At 42.0% G+C, this 24,598-nt stretch overlaps 1 protein-coding gene across 3 annotated transcripts in view; it reads right to left on the reverse strand.

Moving 5' to 3' along the window:
• Positions 1-24,598, reverse strand: part of GMDS (GDP-mannose 4,6-dehydratase) — a 698,155-nt gene that overhangs the window by 550,187 nt on the left and 123,370 nt on the right. For all 3 annotated transcript variants that reach the window (XM_083188030.1, XM_083188033.1, XM_083188031.1), the window contains exon 3: positions 15,855-15,899. In XM_083188030.1, the coding sequence (XP_083044156.1) occupies positions 15,855-15,899 (45 nt within the window). The remainder of the gene's footprint in view (positions 1-15,854; positions 15,900-24,598) is intronic.

The following is a 24,598-nucleotide window of genomic DNA, read 5'->3' on the forward strand; positions in this document are numbered from 1 at the left end:
CAATCCACGGCCGTTCTGCCGAGATCCCTGTTCAACTGTCAGGAAAAACAGCATTGAATAGGCATCCGCTATTTCCCCAACCGGAAATAGCGGTGGCTGTACAGAGCTAGATGAACATGACTGGGAAATCCTGTAATTTTAGGAAAATCGATCAGAACATCCCTTGTGATAACACAAGTCTCATACCATTGAGAAGAATGAAAGCATTTATGTATCTGTTTTGAGGTCTATTTAAAAAATCTAAATAAAAAAAGCCTTCCCATATTTGGAAGAATTTTTCTATATGTTCTTTTTTGAGAGATGCCTCCAACCATTCCCTATGGAACACGTTAAAGAGTTTTGCTCTAAATAGTTGTATAGTGGGAGGTTCTTTGTGAATCCACTGGTTCAAGATACATTTGAGGGCAACAGCCGAGACAAAAATAATTAGTTTTCTGCGGTCTCGTAGGATTTTTTGTGTTGGGAGGGAAAAGTCCCAATATCACCCATTCCGCTGTTAGTGGCAAGTGGCTTAAAAGATAAACTGTGGTAAATCTTTGCACCAGTTTCCAAAAATAGACAATAAGTGGACAATCCCACATAGAATGCATGAATGTGGCATTTGACCGTCCGCATTTTGGACAGGCATTATGGTCAGAGATGTACATAACATACCATCTATGTGTGAGAGGTAGCCATTGTGGTAGATGTTGTAGAAAGAGCACTCTATACATAGAGTATGATAATGATCAGAATGATTATGTAAAGAATGGTAATAATTGGTCTATTGTGTGCTGAGAAAAGGTTTATAGCCATGTGGATATGCCACTGTGTGCGGTTGTCAGATCTATGAGTTTATGTAAGATTTGATAATAAAAGGTTATAGCCTTTCTACCTGATCTGGGTTTAAATAATAGTGTGCCCAGGGTATTTGACCAATCTTGGGATGGGAAATGTCTGAGAACTGAGCTGGCGTAATGTTGGGCTTGATATAGAGTTAGATTATTTGAAAGGGGAAGCATGTATTTCCCTCCCAGGGTTTGTACCATTAAGGGAGCTGTTTTTTTGACTAATGCCCGCAGGTGTGATATGCATTTAAACCGCCAGGAGAGAAAGGGTTGTGATGCCTGGCAATATTAGAATTCTGGATTTGCCATCAGTGGTAAGGATGATTATTATTATTATTATTATTATTAAGGTGCCCATACACATTGCGTTATTGGATCCAATAATTGTATCTCAGTTTTGAGATAAGATGAGATCTAGTACAAACACACATAGTGCAGCACATACTTTTTGTACTAGATCTCATCTTATCTTATCGCAAAACCGAGATGCGATATTGTATCCAATATTGGATACAATAATTGTAACATGTATGGCCACCTTTATTATTATTATTATTATAATAGAGTGATGGCTATTTAATCCCCTTTTGTGTCCGTTATGATGACAAACTATCCAAGACGTCATAAGAAGGGGATTTTGAGATAGGATTTCTGGGATTTCTTGTTTGTGACAGTGCAGAAATGATACCAGATGTTGATATGGTAAAAAAGATTGGTCAATGTCTGGATTTGTATGGTTGGCTAGGTTATGTATCCAGTCCCTAATAGAAATCGATACACATCAGCGTGGTTATAGGACTTTAAGTTTAGAAGATTTAATCCATTAGGTCCCTTCCCCTCTCTGACTTGGTCTCTCTTTCTCCCGGACACTCTCAATCTCTTCCTGACAATCTTGAGCAGCCAACAACTCTGGATAGTACCAACACCTGTGCACACTACTTGTTCATGTATAAATTATACCACACGTGAGTAATCCAAATAATACAATCATACCTATGGGTGCAGAGGAGAAATTATGATCTTCTATTAAACCTTAAAACAGGTTACAGTATATTGTTCCGTAATTTGTCCTAACAATTAAGGCCAATATACTTACAATACTACAAATATAGTCAGCAAAGATTCACACCTGGCTATACAAATTACTGTATACCACATTATGAGATTTTATTTAGTATGTGGATTCTAAAAATGTTTATAATAAAGCTATTTTATCCAGCTATTGCATGTAAAGACTACATAACCTTGGTAATAATGCTAAAAAAAAAAGTTTTCTGCCTGTCTTTACTGTTTTCATCCATATATAAACCTAACTCTAGGTTAGGCACCACTGACCATCACCATATATGCATCAACAATAAATCATATTATTGTAAGGTGACCAATTAGTAATTCTTTCCATATTGTAATGGCCAAACATCAGAACAACTTTCCTCCAACCATCCAACTTGTTGTTTGGCTGGAATAAAAATATGGTCATTAGGGCGGAGTGAAAAAACTGAAATTGAGAAATTCAAAATCGGCTAGTGTGGGAAAGTTGTGACTTGACCTGAATAAGAAACGTGCAAAAGCTTTTTGATCTGAGTCAACATCTTCTGTTCTGGCAAGAGGCCTGAAGTTTCACTTTTTTGGTGAAAATGACGAAAACTATGAAGATGCTCTGATCTAGTTAAAATTATGTCAGGATGTCTTAGAGTGGTTCATTAATATACTTTAGCATAGTAAAAGAGAGTACGAGATTGTCCTAGTGCAAAGTGACTGACTGGCGGGAGAAAAAATCCCTGATAATTGACCCATTTTTATGGTCACAATTGTGAATATTGTGTGTTTTCTCCTGAACGTGTTTATAATAGAAGAAGCACAAATACTCTAAATGGAATTCCGGTGACACTGTGTGAAATATAACACTGCATAATAGCCCTTAATCAGAGCTGATCCCAGTACAAATTTGTTCTCAAAATGGGCAAAACAAATGCTGCATTGCAGGTGGGGCAGATGTAACATGCTGAGAGAGTTAAATTTGGGTGGGGTGTGTTGAAACTGAAATCTAAATTACAGTGTAAAAATAATGCAGCCGGTATTTACCTTGCACAGAAACATAATAGCTCACATAAATCTAAAGGTGGCCATACATCTACAGATCGATTGTCAGATTGGGCCGGTTGGAACAAACAGCTGGTAATATCTGAATGACAGTTTTTCAGCATTTCAAAGCAAATGGTCAACTGTCATTTGCTCTCATCTTTTACCAGGATTTTGTTACAACCAGACAGATCGGACAATAAATCTGTAGATGTATGGCCACCTTAAATCTCTCTGCACATGTTACATCTGCCCCACCTGCAGTCCAGCATTTTTTTGCCCATTTTGAGAACAAATTTGTACTGCGATCAGGTCTGATTAAGGGCCACTATGCAGTGTTAGATTTCACACAGTGTCACTGAACTACATGAAATTGGATTTATGCTGCTCTCTTTGCAGTGCAAATACAAAGATAGAAAATCCTGTGTATATAAATAAGAAATAACTGTTGCAGTCTGTTGTTGAAAAACAGTAACTGTTACAATAAGTTTTACAAGTAACGGTGTAAACTGTCTAATGTATCATTTTACATATCACTTCTGTTTATTGACAGAAAAACAGTGTTGCATCCCCTATACTGGGAACATGATTGTGCTGCATTACAGCATATAATTATGCCAAAGATAAGCCAATATATTAACTGTTAAATACGTTGAAGTGTATTATGATGTAATAAACTGTAAGCTTGCAGCAGGGCCCTCTAACCCCCAAGTCTGTCTGTCATTACCCAGTTTGTTTTATCACTGTCTACTATTGTAAAGCACAACATAATCTGCTAAACTATATAATAAACTGTAAATAAATAAATAAATAAACAAATACATTGATTCAAAAAATAACAGGTTAATCATTCTATGAGTGGTGTCCAGCAGTACATATATGCCAATCACTGTGTTCATTTCTAGGCAGCAGGGCCGTCTTAACAGCAGTGTGGGCACCTGGGCAAAGCAATGCACTGGGGCCCTTACCCATTCTCCCCTCCTAGGGGTGGGGGGTGGTATCAGCAGCAGCTTTGATGTCCCACAGGTGGGAGGGGTGCTCTATCTTCCATTCAACATGTAGGATCTGGAGCAGTAACTTCTGCTAATTACTCCTTTACTGCACAGGTGGTGGGAGGGAGAACACTAACGTGTGGAAGGGGGCACTGAGCTGTATGAAGGGTCCCTTGTAAATGACTTCCAGGGAGGTAGGGGGTGTTTTATACACAGGGGACGGTTGGATAATGGAGTGGGCTTAATATTCGTCATTTTCCGGTGGAAGGGCAGCTTGTTTGACTGCAGATATCGCCATTATCTGGAAATAGATTTCTTAGCCTAGTATAAAAACCTAGAGTCCCAACTTTCAGGAGGTGATGGGAACTTGGGTATCAGAGATCAGGAGCCAGAGCAATCCATTGACAAAAATATAAAACTACACCAGACGTTTGGAGCTGGAGCAGGGACCGGCTGCTTGAAGGCTGATATCTCTGGTTCTGGGCATGATAGAGACAAGCCGCTAGTGTCAGAGAGAACCTGAGAAATATGACTGGAAATTGTAATTAACAGGTCGGATGTGGACTGCTGCTTTGAAGTTGGATATCTGCAGTTCCCCAGGGCCGATTTTCAAAATTCTTGTATCCCCTTATACGCCTGGGGCCCCTGGGCAAGTGCCCATTAAGCCCATACAAAAAGACGGCCCTGCTAGGCAGGATTGATCAGCAATACTTATTACAGCATATTGCACTTTAATGTATTTAACTGTTAATATATTGGCTTATCTTTGGCATAATTATATGCTGTAATGCAGCTGCAGGTGGGGCACATGTAACATGTGCAGAGGGAGTTAATGTGGCCATACATCTACAGATTTATTGTCCGATCTGTCTGTTTGGAACAAAATACTGGTAATGGATGCTTTGAAATGCTGGAAAACTGCCAAAAACTGTCATTCAGATATTACCAGGTATTTGTTCCAACCAGCCAGATCTCACAATCGATCTGTAGATGTATGGCCACCTTTAGATTTGTGTTGAGTTATTTTGTTTCTGTGCAGGGTAAATACCTGCTGCATTATTTTTACACTGCAATTTAGATTTCAGTTTCAACACACCCCACCCAAATGTAACTCTCTCCCCACGTTACATCTGCCCCACCTGCAATTCAGCATTTGTTTTGCCCATTTTGAAAACAAATTTGTACTGCGATCAGGTCTGATTAAGGGCCATTATGCGGTGTTATATTTCACCCAGTGTCACTGAAATTCCATTTAGAGTATTTGTGCTTCTTCTATTATAAACACGTTCAGGAGAAAACACACAATATTCACAATTGTGACCATGAAAATGGGTCGATTATTAGGGATTTTTTCTCCCGCCAGTCAGTCACTTTGCACTAGGACAAGCTCGTACTGTTTTTTTACTATGCTAAAGTATATTAATGAACCACTCTAAGACATCCTGACATAATTATAACTAGATCGGAGCATCTTCATAGGTTTCATTATTTTCACCTAAAAAGTGAAACTTTAGGCCTCTTTCCAGAACAGAAGATGTTGACTCAGATCAAAATGCTTTTGCACGTTTCTAATTCAGGTCAAGGCACAACTTTCCCACACTAGCCGATTTTGAATTTCTCAATTTCAGTTTTTTCACTCCGCCCTAATGGTCATGGATGGGAGCAAAGGACAAATCAGAAATGCGCTCACAAAACGAGGAAAATGGACATAAAGAATCAGTCAAACTGTTTAAATCAAACAGGTTCAACTACAGTACCATGTCTGAGCAACCGATTTTGTCCTTTTCCAGATTTTGGTAGCAAATTTCTGAAGAAAATATTACATTTCCTCCCATACAGTATATATTTTTATTCCATCCAAGCAACTAGTTGGACAGTTGGAGGAAAGTTTGTCTGATGTGTGGCCAGCCTTAATGCTGGCCACACAGACCAACTGTCCTCCAACCATTCAACTAGTTGGTTGATTGGTTGGACTGAAAATCTGGTACTGTATGGGGGCAATTGCCAATAAGCAACTTTCTCACAAACTCAGGAGAATGGACAAAAACATTCAGTGAAATTGTTTAAAATCAAATAGGTCCAAATACAATACATTGTCTGAGTGACAGTTGTCCATTTTCCGATTTGGGAAACAAATTACTTAATTACATTTGCTCCTATCCAGAACCAAGTGTTTATTCCATCCAACCAACCAGTTGGATGGTTGGAGGAAAGTTGGTCTGATGTATGGCCACAAAATACTGACAAAATTATTGTCAGTATCAACCAGGGACACACTTATCACTATAATTATTTGGTACTTGTGTTGTTCACGTTGCATGTTTAATTGCATGCATAGGAAGCTTAATGCAAAACTAACTGGCTTAACCCATCCAGTGGTGTTTTTTTTTTTAGGGAGTGTTCCCCACTATGAGTTTTTTCTGGGGAGCGCTCACTAAAAAAAAAAAAAAAAAAAAAAAAAACACAACAACCCACCACTGCAACCCCAGGTCCGGGCAGCTCTTCCGAACAGTCTTTCAGCCGCTGCCCGGCCATGTCCCCGGCAACCCTGCTGTGTGCAGCCTGACGTTACAAGGTCATGCCACACACAGCAGGGGAGAAGGAGGCAGGGCCGGGCAGTAGGAGTTATATATATATATACACATACATACATATATACATACATACATACATACATAGTGTTCCCGCTAGGCTTATTTTACAGGGCGCTGCGCCCTGCCCCTTTAGAAGCTGCCGATTTCCGCCCTGCCCGTTTTTGCCCGCCCTGCGCCCTGTACAAGTTAATAGCTGCTGCCGCGCTAGAAGTCTCTTCCCGCTGACAGCTTCTAGCGCGGCAGTGTGTGAAGTGGTCACTCCCCCCTCAGCCTGACATGCCGCTCACCTCCTATGGTGAGCGGCTGTCAGCTATTCCATCAAGCATCCCTCCTCCCCCCTGCCACGCCGCTCACCTCCTCTTATGTGAGCGGCTGTCAGCTATTCCAAGGAGCATCTCTCCTCCCAGCGCACCGTCCGCTACAACCCCCCCCCCCCACCCTCACCCAATCTGCCCCGCATTCCTCCGTCCTCAAAGTTTAGTGCAGTCGCAGCTTCCCCCCCCCCCCGCCCGCCCGCATAGCTGAGCGCTGTAGGTGTCAGCGCAGGAGCTGGTGTCAGTAACAGTCACTGCTCCCGCGCTGTTACCACTGTTAAAAAAAAGAAAAAAAACACAGCGCAGGAGCAGTGACTGTTACTGACACCAGCTCCTGCGCTGACAGTTGGGGGGGGACACACTTTGTGCGCACCACCAGAACCCGCTATCGTAGCCCTGCGGGTGGACATGCAAGGATCCCTCCATAAGATACAGCTAGAGGATTGCACTAGCAGGAGGGAGAAAATAGGCTGCTGGGAAGGGCGCATTTGATTTTTTATACAAACCCTACTGTAATGCAAGGATCTCTGCCTGTGCCGAATCAAGCCCCGCCCACCGGGCCCGGGAGGAAGGCACAACAGGGACACCAACACCATCTTCCCCCATCAAGCAGCCGATGCCCCGCGCAGCTGAGCAGCAAGAAGGGAGAGCAGTGGCACCAGCATGTTTGCCTGAAATTGATAAAGCTGCCTGAGCGCAGCGAAACGCGTCTTTAAGGAGCCCAGAGAAGAGGATCAGCAGTTGAGGACCTGTAGGGCGCTACACCGATACCATCAGCCCGCCGCCTGACTGATATTTATCTGCGGCATTCAGGTCCCCACTGCATACACAGACAGCCGACTGGGAAGTGAGTCCAGCAGCTGCTGTCTGCACCAGAAGCTTGTGGTACTTATGCCAGCTGACTGATAGTGATTTGCCGCATTCAAGCCTATACTGTGCACGCAGGCAGCCGGCTGGGAAGCAAGTGTGTCAGCCGCTGTGTGCACTGGATATCTACGCTGTCCACACCAGCACACAGAAAGGCTGGGCTGGCTACTAATTCAGTGGAGCACAGAGTCCAGAGTCGGGCCACTGGCTACTGCAGCACTCAGACCAAAAGGGTGTTAAAATATATCAGGCACCTACTTGATACATCCATCGGGCAAATTTGCACCTGCCCGGGTGAGTGGAGGAGACAATACCAAGTACCATCAAGGAATCCCTGTGATATATACGGTGTGGGTCCGTCCTGAAAGCCCCAATTCCACCTGAAAATATCTATAAAATCTTGCTTACAACAAATCTGTGCGAGACTGTAACACCTGCCCACACCTGGCAATTTTTCCATCCAATCAGGAACTGGTAATTATCAATACCTCTCATGCTAATGCAGTGAAATGGCTTTTTAGAATTATTTTATTGAATTGCTGCATGCATGCAAATTACTGTTTTTTATTGTAATTGTATTTACTGTGTTTTTTTGTGTGTTTTTTGGTTTAATAAATTGTTTTAGCGTACAGAAGGCGCCCACTGGTCCTTTGTTCTCTTTGTCTACCTTTAGTGAGGGCGGCATCCCTCTACCAGAAGGCAGCCATCTGTACGCAGCACAGTACACCTGTCCCTAGCGCTCAAATTTTAATCTGGCCATGGACAGGGACTCTGCACGCACAGCCGGCCACCCCTTACACCTGGTAAGTGCAATCCCATCTGCACTTTATGCCTTGTGGGGTCTTGTAGAGAAGGCAGTCACCGGGCTAAGGAGCAGCCAAGCACATTCTGGCAACAGGGGGGCCTTATAATAGGTGGGGTGGGGGGCGGCAAAAAATGTAGTGCCTATGGGCGGTCAGGCACTTAAATCCGGCCCTGGTTTGGGGGGTTTGTCGCGGACGGTGCGCTGGGAGGAGAGCCCTACAACTTAGCACACCGCCACCGCGGTGGAGCCATGACTGGCGCTGCCCTGTTTGCTGCTGCTCTTTCCCATCCCTGTCTTCCCACCGGCGGGTAGGCAGTAGCAGCAGCAATATAGTCACATGCGCGGCGCTTGCTCCTCCCACCTGCAAAGAAGGGACAGGAGTGCAGTGTCACATGATTTCACTTCATCACCTCACCCTCCTCTCTCCTTCCATCACCTTACCCCCTGATATGTGATATAGGTGATGGAGGAATAGGCAGGTATTCAATGCCACTGCGAGCGGCCGACGAGGGGGTTAAACAGCGAGGATCGCAGAAAACCAGCGATCCTCGCTGTTTAACCGCTGCGCCGGCTGGTTGCACTATTCAACGTTATGGGGAAATCCCCTAAACAGCGAGACCTGCAGCTAATGCAGCAAACTCGCTGTAATTAGCCGCAAGTCTCGCAGCTTCTACAGCCACATACGCCGATTCCCCCTCACTCAAAAAACAGAGCAAGGGGGAATTGGCGTATGAGGGGGGTTAGTCGAATACTGACAGGGTGAGCGGTGACAGCGAGCAGAAAGCCCTGCTCGCTGTCACCGCTCCCCCACGACATTGAATACACCCCAATATGTGTGATGTAGGGGCTGGAGGCATTATGTGTGATGTAGGGGCTGGAGGCATAAGGTGTGATTTAGGTGACCGAGGCATGATGTGTGATGTAGGGGATGGAGGCATAAGGTGTGATGTAGGGGATGTGGGATAAATGTGCTGATGGTGTGACGCTCCGGTGTCACAAGATGGGTTATATAGCATAAATGTGCTGATGGTGTGACGCGCTCAGGTGTCACAAAGTAGTTATATAGCATAAATGTGCCGATGGTGTGACACGCTCAGGTGTCACAAGATGGATTATATAGCATAAATGTGCTGATGGTGTGACGCGCTCAGGTGTCACAAGATGGGTTATATAGCATAAATGGGCTGATGGTGTGACTCTCAGGTATCACAAGATGGTTTATATAGCATAAATGTGCTGATGGTGTGACGCTCAGGTGTCACAAGATGGTTTATATAGCATAAATATGCCGATGGTGTAACGCTCAGGTGTCACAAGATGGTTATAGAGCATAAATGTGCTGATGGTGTGACGCTCAGGTGTCACAAGGTGGTTATTTAGCATCAATGTGCTGATGGTCTGACGCTCAGGTGTCACATGATGGATTATATAGCATAAATGTGCTGATGGTGTGACGCTCAGGTGTCACAAGATGGTTTATATAGCATAAATATGCCGATGGTGTGACGCTCAGGTGTCACAAGATGGTTATAGAGCATAAATGTGCTGATGGTGTGACGCTCAGGTGTCACAAGGTGGTTATATACATAAATGTGCTGATGGTCTGACGCTCAGGTGTCACAGGATGGATTATATAGCATAAATGTGCTGATGGTGTGACGCTCCGGTGTCACAAGATGGGTTATATAGCATAAATGTGCTGATGTGTCACAAGGTAGTTATATAGCATAAATGTGCGGATGGTGTGACGCGCTCAGGTGTCACAAGATGGATTATATAGCATAAATGTGCTGATGGTGTGACGCTCAGGTGTCACAAGATGGGTTATATAGCATAAATGTGCTGATGGTGTGACTCAGGTGTCACAAGATGGTTATATAGCATAAATGTGCTGATGGTGTGACGCTCAGGTGTCACAAGATGGTTTATATAGCATAAATATGCCAATGGTGTGACGCTCAGGTGTCACAAGGTGGTTATATAGCATAAATGTGCGGATGGTGTGACGCTCAGGTGTCACAAGGTGGTTATATAGCATAAATGTGCTGATGGTGTGACGCTCAGGTGTCACAAGATGGTTTATATAGCATAAATATGCCGATGATGTGACGCTCAGGTGTCACAAGATGGTTTATATAGCTTAAATGTGCTGATGGTGTGACGCTCAGGTGTCACAAGATGGATTATATAGCATAAATGTGCTGATGGTGTGACGCTCAGGTGTCACAAGATGGTTTATATAGCATAAATGTGCTGATGGTGTGACGCTCTCAGGTGTCATAAGATGGTTATATAGCATAAATGTGCTCATGTGTCACAAGATGGTTATATAGCATAAATGTGCTCAGGTGTCACAAGATGGTTATATAGTATAAATGTGCTGATGGTGTGACGCTCAGGTGTCACAGGATGGTTTATAGCATAAATATGCTGATGGCGTGACGCTCAGGTGTCACAAGATGGATTATATAGCATAAATGTGCTGATGGTGTGACGCTCTCAGGTGTCATAAAATGGTTATATAGCATAAATGTGCTCAGGTGTCACAAGATGGTTATATAGTATAAATGTGCTGATGGTGTGACGCTCAGGTGTCACAAGATGGATTATATAGCATAAATGTGCTGATGGTGTGACGCTCAGGTGTCACAAGATGGTTATATAGTATAAATGTGCTGATGGTGTGACGCTCAGGTGTCACAAGATGGTTATATAGCATAAATGTGCTGATGGTGTGACGCTCCGTTGTCACAAGAGGGTTTATATAGATGTGCTGATGGTGTGACGCTCCAGGGGGCAGTCCTTCGCATCGCACAACGCAAAGCACAAAAAATATGTGCTGCACATACTTTTTAACTAGATTGCATCTAGTTCAAAATGCATGCTGCTTTAGCACATTGCATACATTTTTAACTAGATGCGATGTGATCTAGTTCAAAATGCATGGAGCACATCGCTCCATGTATGGGTACCTTAACATGAATTTTGTCTGATTCCGTGTGGCATAATGTCTATGGGGCAAGTGAAAGGGGATCTACTATGTGTTACATAATGTACATAAGATGTACACTCAAGGACACGTCCCATTTTAGGTGATCACGCCCCCTTTTTCTGGAGCCTTCGGCGCGCACATAACCCCAACCTTCATTTTGCCCTTTAAAATTAAAATGTGCCTTCCTGACTGAAAAATGTGCCCTCACGATTGAAAAATGTGCCCTCCCCGTGGTCAGCACCCTGCCCTAAAAATTTTCTAGAGTGAACACTACATACATATATTCACATACATACATACATACACACATATACAATATTGTTGACTGCTGGGGTGGAGGAGAATCTCAGAAATAAAATCCAAACAATCCGTTCCATAAATATTTGTAGCAGAGCAGAGAGCACTCACAAGGCTTCTTAATAGTCCAAACACTGTGTTTATTCAAACATCATGCGTACAGAAAAGGTAAACGTTTCGGTCCTCTTGGGGACCTTTTTCAAGATCACCTTGCTCCTGTTCCTTAAGGTGGTCTTGAAAGAGGTCCCCAAGAGGACCGAAACGACAACCTTTTCTGTACGTATGATGTTTGAATAACAGTTTTTGGACTATTAAGAAGCCTGGTGAGTGGCAGAACAGAACGGCTCTCCTTATCAGCAGTATGGTTGATACCACTTCTCATTATGCAGGAGAAGCGGGACCCTGTGCAGTGCAGTTAGGGGAACAGCATGCTTCATCAGCCAGGATCAGTCCCAGAGCTACAAGACTGGGAACTCCGGTATAAGAGCACAGCAATGCTGCATGTTGTGCTGCAGCAAGGAAGCCCTTCAACCCCTGGATATCTGGGGGGGGTGCAGCTCCCTTGACTTCAGTACTGAGGATAGACAGTCGGCAGGCTGCGAGAGGCAAAGCAGTCCCAGGCTATGGGGTGGTGACAGTAAAGTCCAGAGCTAGGCAAAATGTTTTACATAAAGTATATCAATGTACTTTAAAGCGAGCTGGGACTGCTGGTCCCACGTTGCAGTGCTGCACTCGGTGGTAACAACATGTATAAAAGTGTATTTTAAATGTATTAAAGTAAAGTGCCCTTACTAGTTTCCTGGTGGTCATCATTCACTAACACATTTAAAAGATCCACAGGTGGGCATAATTATTTCACCTGAAATTGTGTGTGGAATCCTGGAAAATGTGAATTGTTAGTGGTACTTGAAGACCAAAGTTGGGAACCACTGGTTTGTGGGAACCTAGAGCTCTGTGGCCCGTGTTATCCTTCTGACCACCTCATGCGGCCAGAGAACTCTGATTTGGGACTTGAGATGCCCATTTCAGGAGCTTGGTTTTAGGCAGAGATTAAGAGCTGGATCCCCTGGCAGATCCCTCAAAGTGGTTTTTTTGAGTGTCCTCGGTACTAGGTTATGCAGAAGGTGCACATTTATGAATGGGGGGGGGGGGTGTTCAGTTATTACTTGAAGCATTGCATGGTCAGAAAGTCTAATAAAGCAAGGGAGCTCATTCCAGTGAAGGGGCAGCACGTGCAAAATCTTGGATACATGCAATGGAGTTAGTGACCACGGTAGAGGAGAAGGGACTGTGGCTGACTGGAGAGGGTGGGAGTAGGGAGGCCAATCCTGGGATCAGGATCGGTGGGATCCCGGGATTCTGGCCCTTAAAAGGTCGGGATTTGAATCCCGGGATTGGAAGCGTTTTAAATCCCAGGATTCCGGGATTAGTACTCCCAAACAAAAATTAACTTTTTGTTTAAAGCCGGGCAGCGCTGAGCGCTTTAGAATATGGCTGAGACGCTGCCCGGCTGAATGCTCCTTACCCCGATGCTGTTTGGGAGTCGGGACAGTGTGCTGTGCTGAGTCTGATAAGCATGGTTGCACCCAGGCAGCACAGCGTGACCTCTGACATCATGTCATGCTGTGCAGCCTGGCCACCGCTATGTCTGTCAGACTCAGCACAGTCACTGTCCCAAACCTGGACCGCTGTGTTGCCCCCAGGAGAAAGTCAAACGGTCCTGCTCCCTGCTGCACTCACCACTGCCACAGTGAGTGACAGGACAGGGAAGGGGGGTTGGGGGAGAATTGTGGGGAGGGGGGGTGCAATTTTTATAGTGACATTTGGGGGAGGGCAGCCTGCAGCTCGTCACTTCCCGGCTGTTCTTGGCAGAACGAGCCCGACAGCTAGTGATGTCGGGCTCGTTCTGCCGAAATACCCTGCTCAATGCTGTTGGGGAAGACAGCATTGAATAGGGCCCAGCGGGCATCTCCCCGACGGGAGGTGTTTGCCGGAGATTGAATCTCCCCCTGAATCTGACATTAGTTTTTCCAGATTGGCTCTATTTTTTTAGATAATTGGGTACCCAATGAAGTACAGTAATACGTGTATTACATTCTGTACATGCAGAACAGTGTTGCTTAGCATTCAGAAGTTACTACAAATATCTTCAAATGAAACTAAATATACTCATAATGAATATCACTGGCCAAAAAAAAAAAAAAAAATAATTCTATAGTCAAGGATAATTAAATGAATTAATGGTAATTTGATGGTACCGATTCCAAATATGCCATTAGTTTTCCCATATTGGCACTAGTTTTTGAGATATTGCATATACCCTGAAATTGAACATTCCCCATAAACACTTTAGACCTTTTTGTCTTAGCAGATGTGTTTTGATCTTCATTGTGTTCTTACTTACTGGAACTTTTAGTTACTTACTTAGGTATGAGCATAAAAGTAGACTTTCTTCACAGTCACTTGGACAGATTTGAAGTTAATTTAGACGACTATAGTGAGGAGCAAGGTGAGAGATTTCCCCAAGACACAAAAGTCATGGAGGAAAGGTACCAGGGTAGATGGGACAGGAATATGATGGCTGACTATTGTTGGGGTCTTATGCGTGAAGATCTTCTAAAATAAATCATACAAGCAGCGTTTTTTAAAGCAATAAATGTCCCTTAACAAATTACCCTTAATTAATTCAAATATGCTTGACTATAGAATCATTTTTTTTTTTGGGGGCCAGTGTCATCTACTGCACACACACTAGACTAGGTGTTCTCAAACTCGGCCCTCAGGACCCCACACAGTTCACATATTTTCAATGTCACCCAGCAGGTGCATTCATTACTCATTGACATTTAAAAAGATCCACAGGTGGTGCTAATTATTTAACTTGTGATTCTGTGAGGAGACCTGCAAAATATGCATTGTGTGGGTTCCCGAGTTTGAGAACATGTGCACTAGACAATGGGCTTGAAAAGAATGTGTAATGTGCGCACAACTTTAGTTGTGCCGCATTGCAAATACACAAATCAGCAACAAAATAAAGCTGGCCACCACAAGCAGATTCATGGAAACTGTCATGCCAAGAGGAGCGGTTTGGCACGATTGCAGCAATTGTGTATGAGGGCATACCTGTAGTATATTAACAGAACAAAAAAACTTATAAAAAAGCATTAACTTGCAGCCCATTGATAAGATAAATAGCTCGAGATTTAAGATACAAGATTTGTGGTCCAATCAGTCTAGTTGGAACAAAAACCTGGTAATGTATGGGAAAAAATGACAATTTACCATTTGCTCTCAAACACTGGTTGATTGTTAATTACTCCCATACAATACCAGATTTTCGTTCCAACCTAAAAGATTGGACATATGATCTTATAGTGTATATCCAAGCATAACAGTGTGGCTAAATGTGAAAAACAGACAGCAACATTGACTAGCCATAATGGTCTTGGCTACTATTCTGCTAATTATTAAAGTGCTGTAATGGCAGCAGTGTGAAAATACACAGCAAATACAGAGCACTAGATGGTCATTTACAGAGCACACCATCTTGCACCATTTTATTGAATAGGTGTCACACTGAAAGCAAAGTTCCGTAAGGACAATTCGTATAGTCACTATATATAGTGTAGAAATACCAGAGACATCTATGGAAATGACTGATAAAAAATAGGTTTCACTTTACCACGAAATTGGATTAATATGGATTCTATTGCATAATACAATTTCTGAATTAAAGTGACCTAATTGGGAGTGTGTTTTCTATGTCGTGCATTACATCATACATTATTCCCTAATGCTTTACAGCTCTGGCCTGTACAGGTTGCTTCTTATCTGACCTTGCAGGAAATGTACACAGTGGTTATACCCTGAGGAGACCAGAGAATCCACTAGCTGACCCTCTCTGATAAATAGGACAATAAACTGGCGTGATTACAGGCCGTGCTGCACATTCTTTTTAAAAGCTTTGATTTGTTATCTGAACTTGAAATGGAAAACACATAGAAAAGGACAGCAACAGAGGAAGCTCTGTAGGCTGCTGCACACAAGTGATTTCATCAGCCTGTGCTAGTTCTTAGTCACTTACCTCGTAGCCCTTTGCCAAGAGGAGTTCAGCCAAATAAGAGCCATCCTAGGAAGAGAGGAAAAAATAAAAAGATTAAGGCATGTGAGAACCATGAATAACCAGTGTATGAGAGCAGATATTATGTAATACTGTGCTACAGAATAAACACTGCAAAAAGAAGCATACAAGCACATTGCCAACAGATTCTAAGCCATATTAGAATTCTGACCCTATCACGATTTTATTTATAGTTTTAAAACCTAGAAGTTCCAACATGTATTATTTCTTGGGATTTTCAGTTGGTGAGGAATGGTGGCAAAAGTTATGACATTCAAGATGTCTCCATACATCTTTGCTGTAGTCACACCAAAAAACCCGATTGGCACTCTAGGTCACATGAACATCTTGTAGCATTGGGAATCTTTTTTTTTTTTTTGCAGAAAATGTGTCTTATTGGCAATGCAATGATACTAGGATGCAAAATGAGACTCTGATCAATTTGATATGTGGCATCTAGTATCAACGGTTGTCAGGGCCGGCGCCACCACTAGGCAAATCTAGGCATTTGCCTAGGGCGCCGGCCACTGGAGGGCGGTATTTCGCCCCCCCTTGCCGCCCGGGTACCTGTCCTGCGGCGTATATGTGCGTAAAAGCTGGCGGCAGCGGGGGGTCCCCTGCAGTCAATAAGAAATAACGAGCGCTATCCGCCGGGCTATGCGGAAGCGCTTCTGTTTTGGAAACACTGGCCGCATGCTGATTGGCTTAGATTCAGCCAATCAGTGTGCGCCGTGCGGCCAGTGTTTCCAAAACAGAAGTGCTTCTGCATAGCCCGGCGGATAGCGCTCGTTATTTCTTATTGACTGCAGGGACCCCCCGCTGCCGCCGCCAGCTTTACAGCGCCGCAGGACAGGTACCCGGGCGGCAGACACCGGGGCGCCCCCACCCCGACTTGCCTGGGGCGCTCTGGTGCCTTGCACCGGCCCTGACGGTTGTACTGTATAGCTGTGTGCGACGGTCTCTGAATCTGTACATGGACTGCCATAAAGTAAAAGGCGCAGCTTTTTTCCCCCCAGTATAAGTTCTGTTGTGTTCTGCATATACTCAGTCACACCCAATATACAAGTGTCATACCAAATTAATCAGCACGGCATCCTATTTGCATTGTGTTGAAGGAAGACAAATTTTGACCCCAAAAAATGTCACCATAGGTTAATAGAGTTGCCCGGGGCCTGGTGGCTCACACTACGTGACATCTCACACCACAATGTGTACTGGTGCTAGAAAAGAGAATTCATCTGTAGAAAATACTTCTGGTCACTACTCGCCAATGGAAAGCTATATATAGGAGTACAGTAGGAGCAAGTTTCATCTTTGCTCCTTTATTTATTTATTTTATTTATTAACAGTTTCTTATATAGCGCATACATATTCCGCAGCACTTTACAGAGAATATTTGAACATTCACATCAGTCCCTGCCCCAGTGGAGCTTACAATCTATATTCCCTACCACATGTACACGCACACACAGACATTCTAGGGTTAATTTTGTTAGAAGCCAATTAACCCATCTGTATATTTTTGGATTGTGGGAGGAAACTGGAGTACCCGGAGGAAACCCACGCAAGCACGGGGAGAATATACAAACTCCGCACAGTTAGGGCCATGGTGGGTATTGAACCCATGACCTCAGCACTGCGAGGCAGTAATGCTAACCATTACACCATCCGTGCTGCCATGGCTATTCTATTGTACTCAGCTGCAATACTATACGTAGAGTATACACTCTATATATCTATACAATATCTATATTTTAAAGGACAAGTCCAAGCCAATGCTCAATGGTTCATCTAACCATCGTAGGGTGGTGTGGTGCTACAAGGCAGGAAGGGAAGAGATCCACAATCATGGAGAAATGGAAAGTGCAACTTCCGATTGATTCTGTACTCATACACCCTTCCACAGCCATCAAAATATAGCATACTGTACAAATGAGGCTTACAAGATTACATATTACAATGCAGTTATAACCCAATAGGCTTCAAACAACATGACAAAAAGGTTGGTTTAAAAAATATAATTAAAAAACACCTTTATAATCTGGGTAGATAGCAGCTATAGAAACATAAAGCAATATTTGCCATTAGGATAGAAGATAAATATGGCAGAACACAGCCACACGTGCACTTTTAGGGTACCAGCAGCACACAACTATAAATACAAAGCAATCAAGTACAATAAATATTGTTTGCAAATACATAAAAGATTGGCAAGATTACAATAAAACTGTATTGGAATATAATGGAATAGAGGAGACAAAAAATGTATGGCTACCTGCATGTAATATTTAGTCAACTGCAAATTACAAAACCTGCCACGTGTAATGGTTAAATGCACTGTAACAACTAATCATTTTGGCAACAAAAAAACAGTAATTTTAGTGTAAACTTTTATGATCTTAAACATACACATAATAAATTAGACCTCAAATTATTTAATATATTAGTGGAGATGTGTGCATACACTGTTTAAAAGCTCCTTAGGGCACAAAAAAACAAAAAAAGGAAAAATGGTGTAATTTTTTTTTTTTTGCACATGTGATTGCTCGACTTGTAAAATGCAAAGAATAAAATGTAGGGCAAGTGCTAAATACATAGGGTAAAAAGGGAAGAGCAGTGTGGATTTAATAAGCTGATGAGAAACAGACCTGACCAGGATTGAACCCTGTCAATAAGGTCTTGTTCTTCTCACCCAAGCTATTTCTCAGACTTTCCAACCACACTGGAACATTCTGAACTAGCAGTGGCACTCGCTTCCTCTATACTTCCTTTCCAGGTCTATCGAGCGATAGGCCCGGGATTTGCATTGAGATGGAAACAGGCAGCAAGTGCTACTGGTGTCTGGCTGACGCACAGCACAGCTGATTTACTGTCTGGCAATGTAACAAACACCACGCAGATTGATGTGGAACTCCACCAGCACCCATAGGCCACAATTTTTTTCTACTGGGTGTCAGTTTTCAAAAAGGGCACAGCAATGCAGCCATTGTCGATGTCTATAATCGAAGCTTTGACTCTAGTCTCATGCCTGTGCCAAGATCCTGTAATGAAATCAGGGAAGGAGGAACATTCCAGAAGTGCTAAATGTGATAAAATACACAGGTTTGTTTGTCCAAGCTAAAGTTCTCTTTTCCGCAAAGCGCTACAGGCTATCAACTTTGATGATGTTTGACCATATATATTAAGCCAGGGTGGGTGTACGTGTATTCCTTAATTTAAGGTAAACACTTTCAACTTGTTGACCCAAAGACTTCTAAAATAATAAAATAGCATTTTCTCCAGATGTTGCTTATGAACAAAAAAAGTATTTCAGTGCTTGAAAGGTTTGTGATGAGCTGATTGGTTAGCATGAAGTGCTATAATCACTCAAATGTCATTTTTGATATGTTTGTCTAGGAATCACTTTGGCATCCATGACTCCAAATGATATGCCTTTTATTTATCCCAGTTGTTTACTACTTCATTCAGTCTATAATTCTGCCTTAAAAATGTATGCAAAAAGTGTTGGAAACTATATAACTACTGTAGGTGAAGCGCAGGCAACCTTTGGATGGGAATGAAGAAAGAAAATATTGGAATCAAGTGATACGTTACCGGTATATTTTAGATATCAACATTTTTCATTTTTTAAATCAAAAGCAGAGAGGCAAAAAATTACAGAGTTCCAACAAATTTTTGTTTAATAATGTACAAAATTGTCTGTGCATTGAACTTTATTAGTCACATAAAAAAAAAAGAAATCAGTAATTCATGGTGATGAGTCAATATAAAGGAAGGGACAGGGGAAAGATCTACACTGTAACATATACTTGAATATAAGAAAAGCTGTTCAATCAAGTAATACTGTACTTCAGGAGTTACCCATTACACATTGCCATATTTGTCACTGTCCATCCCTACTACAAAACACATGCCTTGAAAACTCGATTGCAATCACAAACAGTAAAACAGGCCTGACCATCCTATGGCTCTCCAGTTGTTGTGAAACTTCATATCCCAGCATGCACTGCTAAAGTGTTAGCCTTCCCCAATAGCGAGCCTGAGACAGGGAATGCTGGGACTTGTAGTTTCACAACAGCTGGAGAGCCACAGGTTGGCCAGACCTGCAGTAAAATATACAAAAGGAAATTGTATGGCTACTGCACATGTGTACAGCTTGTGACTGTATATATAAATATCTCAGACAATCAGATTGATTTACTGTAAAATTAGCCTGGTCTTTACTTTCCATCCACTTTAAGAGCCATCATGATCATTACACACCCCACCTAGTCAGGGCAGAATAATGCTGGGTACACACAATACGATATATCACATAGAGGGGTAGATGTATTAAGCCTTGTGAAGAGATAACAAATATAAGGTAGGTGATAACACACTAGGCAATCAGCTATGTTTGAAAAATTACAGTTAGCAGTGGATTCGCTGGTGCGTTATCACCTTCGACTTTCTCTTCACCAGGTTTAATAAATCTGCTCCAATAAGAGGAACAATTATATTTTGTTTCGACCTTCTTTAAATGTGTGCACTTTACTACTCTCTAAAAGACATTTAATACATATCTATTGCTTGGGCCATGTTGCACGACAGATGCAATATATCTGAGGGATAGGTTGTTAATTATGTTTAGTTCCCACTGGGTAAATAATATAACACACATCAAAAATATATTTTGGTTTTGCCTATGTAGTTAATATGCTAATTCTTGTAGGAATCATCGATTATTTAATAAAATTACCAAGCACCCCAGATCATTTCTCGCTCTCCAGAAAGTGTCTGTCCACGAGACTATGACCCACACATACATTCCGCTTTATAAAAAGGAAAAGATGTTGTCAGCAATTTTCAAAATGTAAAAAAAAAGAAAAAAGGAAGGTCTTTCATTCTAGCCTAAAGAGGGATTAAAGAAAAAATGTTTCTTCCAAAAAAAAAAAAAAAACAGCCGGATTTTGTAAAACAAACTTGGTACATTGGCAATACGTGCTTAACACAATGGCATTACCTAGCACATTTTTGCACTACAAACATGCTAGGCCACATTTTAATGCTTTTAAAATGTAACTCCCTTTTGGTAATACTAGCCTGGAATTTTCTCTTTGAATGAGCCCTCAAAATCTGTATTTATTTATTTACTTCTTCTCCCTTATGTTGTCACTTTGCTGGTGACATGGCAGACCAATATCAAATATTTACAATAATTTGCAATACCTAAATTGCGCAATATTTGCCACTTGCCTCAAAAATACGCACTACAATATCATAGTAAAATAAAACAAAATATACATTCAGTATATACACACACATATTGTACCCTGCATAAACTCTATGGCAAACCTAACTGCACCGCATGAAATACAGTGAACTAAGTTAAATAAACAAAAAGCTCAACATTTTGTTCACAAAAAAATAGCTTCTTGGCATAATAAAAAGACACATTTAAAAGCACTGGTGGGAATGGTTTCTGCTCAGAAGCGAGAACAAGCAGCACAGTATCAAGATTAAAAAAAAAGTTCATAACACACACGTTTTATTGACCGGCTGTAAAAAGAAAACAAATGCAGCCTTATTCTTAAGCTCTGTGCTTACGCTCTTGGAGCATGTAACATAGCAGCAACACAGATATATAATATTTCAAAATACTGGCATCACCAAAGTTCATATAAATTTGCTCAATCCATATTGCTTTAATTCACAGGACAGAAACCCAGGAGTCAGCTCAGGAAGGCCAACAAAAAAATGTCCTTTCACAAAGAAGTCTTTTAAGTGTGGATGCATATTACATTGAAAAAATAAGTGAAAAGTCCTCATTTTCCCTATTTGATGGTCCAAATCACTTGAACGCAGATAAATTTAGCTAACTTTATAAGCTGTGGAGAGATTTAACACCATGCACAGGTTTTAAGACATTATATTTTTTAAATTCAGAATATTTCCAGCAGATTCCAGCTTTTTTAAATAGCCATTTGAAATTGCTCCACATCCCGGAAACTACAGGAAATACTCAGGAAACCTCCCAGTCTCTTTACTCTTTCCCTCTTTCAGGCTCTACTTTCAGAAGTATTTTTGATCAGGTTAATAACAAAGTGTCAAAGGCAAACAGTATACTGTAGTGTTCTTGTTTCAAGCTTTATGCTATGCCAAAAAAAGAAATTACTTCATTACTTTACCTTCAGAAAGCTGACATTTAAATGATTTCGCACAGCAAGAATACTATTGAAAAAGTACCTTTATTGCTAAAATGTATGTATTAGGCAATTTGTTTCAGCGAATGCCCATAAAACAAAAAGGAGTGGAAAACAGCTTTTTAATTGTGTTGTAAATCTTCTGCATACACCAGAGCTTGTACATGTGAGCACTGCACATTTCTGTGTATTGGTCTGTTGGGATATGCTGCATATGGCTGTGGGAAAAGACACAGCAATATAGTCCTATGCAACTGCAAATCTTTCTGAATGTTTACATCATCCTTATGCTGTATAGGTTGAAAAAAGATAAATAAAACATACATACATATATATTTTAACTGTGTCAGCCCGGCACTCCTTAAATGCTGCCGCGGGTGCCTTCCGGGCACAATGGATAGGCTGTGGTACAGATACAAGCAGATGCACTCCAGTAGTCTTAGAAAACAAACTTTACTTTAGGTGAAACACAACGTTTCGGGGCTACAATACCCCGCCTTCAAGGTGTATTTGTAGCCTCGAAACATTGTGTTTCACCTAAAGTAAAGTTTGTTTTCCAAGACCGCTGGAGTGCTTCTGCTTGTATCTGTACCACAGCAAAAAAAAAAAAAATATATATATATATATATATATATCCACAGAAAGTCCGCACCTAATGGCAATTCAGTCGTCGCTGTGGTGCTCACTCCAATGGATGCAATCCAATAAATAACAGAAGTAAAGCAGAGGGCACTCACCATTTGGATGAAAAACTTAGGAGTTTAATAGAAGTCAGGCATGTTAACGTTTCGATCCTGGCACGGATCTTTGTCAAAACAACAGCAGGAGATACACAGTGATCCTTTCACTACAGCCACACCAGCCATAATGGCCATTCAGCAGGGTATATATAGGCACATAGGTCACATGATCATTAGAGTAACCAATCACAGCGCTAAGAGTCAGAAACAGGTATTAAAGCCAGTATTTTATTCACATGGCCTTGTCAAAGATTATAGCATTGAGTCTCAATGTTTAAAATCATAGACCCAGAGAAACCACAGCATAAACATACTGTAAACACTATAGACAACTATTCTGGACGCCGTACCGGAAGTACTGTGCGTTCCAAAGCTATGGAACGCACAGCCATGACCGGAAGTGACGTTCCGCTATTCAGGCTGCATCAGCCTAGCTCTCAGAGCAATAGCGCGCGCACCATATTAATGGAGCGCATACAGGGGATAGTGACAGCCGGAGACATCAGTGCTATAGACAGCGCTGTACCAGGAAGTGTGCGTTCCATCTTAATGGAACGCACATCCATATTTAAATAAACAGGGTTTTACTGTTCAAAAAACGGGGAGAGAAAAAACGGGAGAGAAAAAACATAAGCAAGAAAAGGCTCAATTAGTAACCATATGCCCATATAGCAACCTGCCCAATGACCCAGTATCTTCATCGAGAACATTTTATTAAAAATTATAATAGTAAGAAGACATATCACACACTACTACATATATATGCTAGAATAGAAAATATCAACCACAGTTGATTTAAGAAAAGAAAAAAGAAGAAAAGACCATGGTCAAAACCAACCTGGTTTCGCCACTAAAAATAGTGTGAGGAAAAATTCTCACTAATAGGACTAGGGGGAACAAAGTTCACCCTATTGATTCTACCAAACCAATTAATGGACCAAAAAAAAAAAAGAACAATATTTATAAAAAAATGTTCAAAGAATTGTATTCATTCAACCCTTTAGGGGTTACAGTTCCTAATTCGGCGATCCATTTTGCCTCTCGTTGCTTCAGTAGTCGCTCTCTATCTCCTCCCCTCGATGGTTGTGGAACATGATCGATGAGCATACATCTTAAACTTGAGACAGAATGGTTTTTGTGCATGAAGTGTACGGCCACTGGCTTGTCACTCTTCCGTGTATCAATGGCCTGACGAATAGAGTAGCGATGGTTCGCCATCCGCTCTCTAAAACTTCTCGTTGTTAGTCCAACATACATAAGCCCACATGGGCATGTTAGAGTATAGATAACGAACTTGGAAGTACAAGTTAAACGGTGTTTGATTTTAATGGGCCTGCCACTGTGTGGGTGTGAGAAAGTTGACCCAGGCGTCATGGACCTACACGTAGCACAGTCCGGGCATCTGAAGCACCCCTTTCTCCCTTGAGACAACCAATTTGAGGTACCCCTTGATGGCTGGAGCATCGGTCGCATCAATAGCTGCTTCAAGTTGGGACCTCTACGGTATGAATGCATTGGGGGTTTAGTGCTGATCTCATGTAACTTGGCATCGGACGTTATTATAGGCCAGTGCTTACGGACAGTTTTTTCCAAATGGTGTGACTGTGTGTTATACGTGGTGGTATATATCATCCGCTTTTCATCAAATGAACGTTTCACATCGGATTTTTCATATCGTGCCTTAGCCTTCAAGAGACATCTCTGTATTGTTTCAGGTGAGTACCCACGCTGCTTAAATCGACCCTTCATCTCATCGATCTGATGTTCTGTCAATATCGGGGAGCTG

This window comes from Crinia signifera, chromosome 5, assembly GCF_055691185.1.
Source record: "Crinia signifera chromosome 5, ASM5569118v1, whole genome shotgun sequence".
Taxonomy (NCBI): Eukaryota; Metazoa; Chordata; class Amphibia; order Anura; family Myobatrachidae; genus Crinia; species Crinia signifera.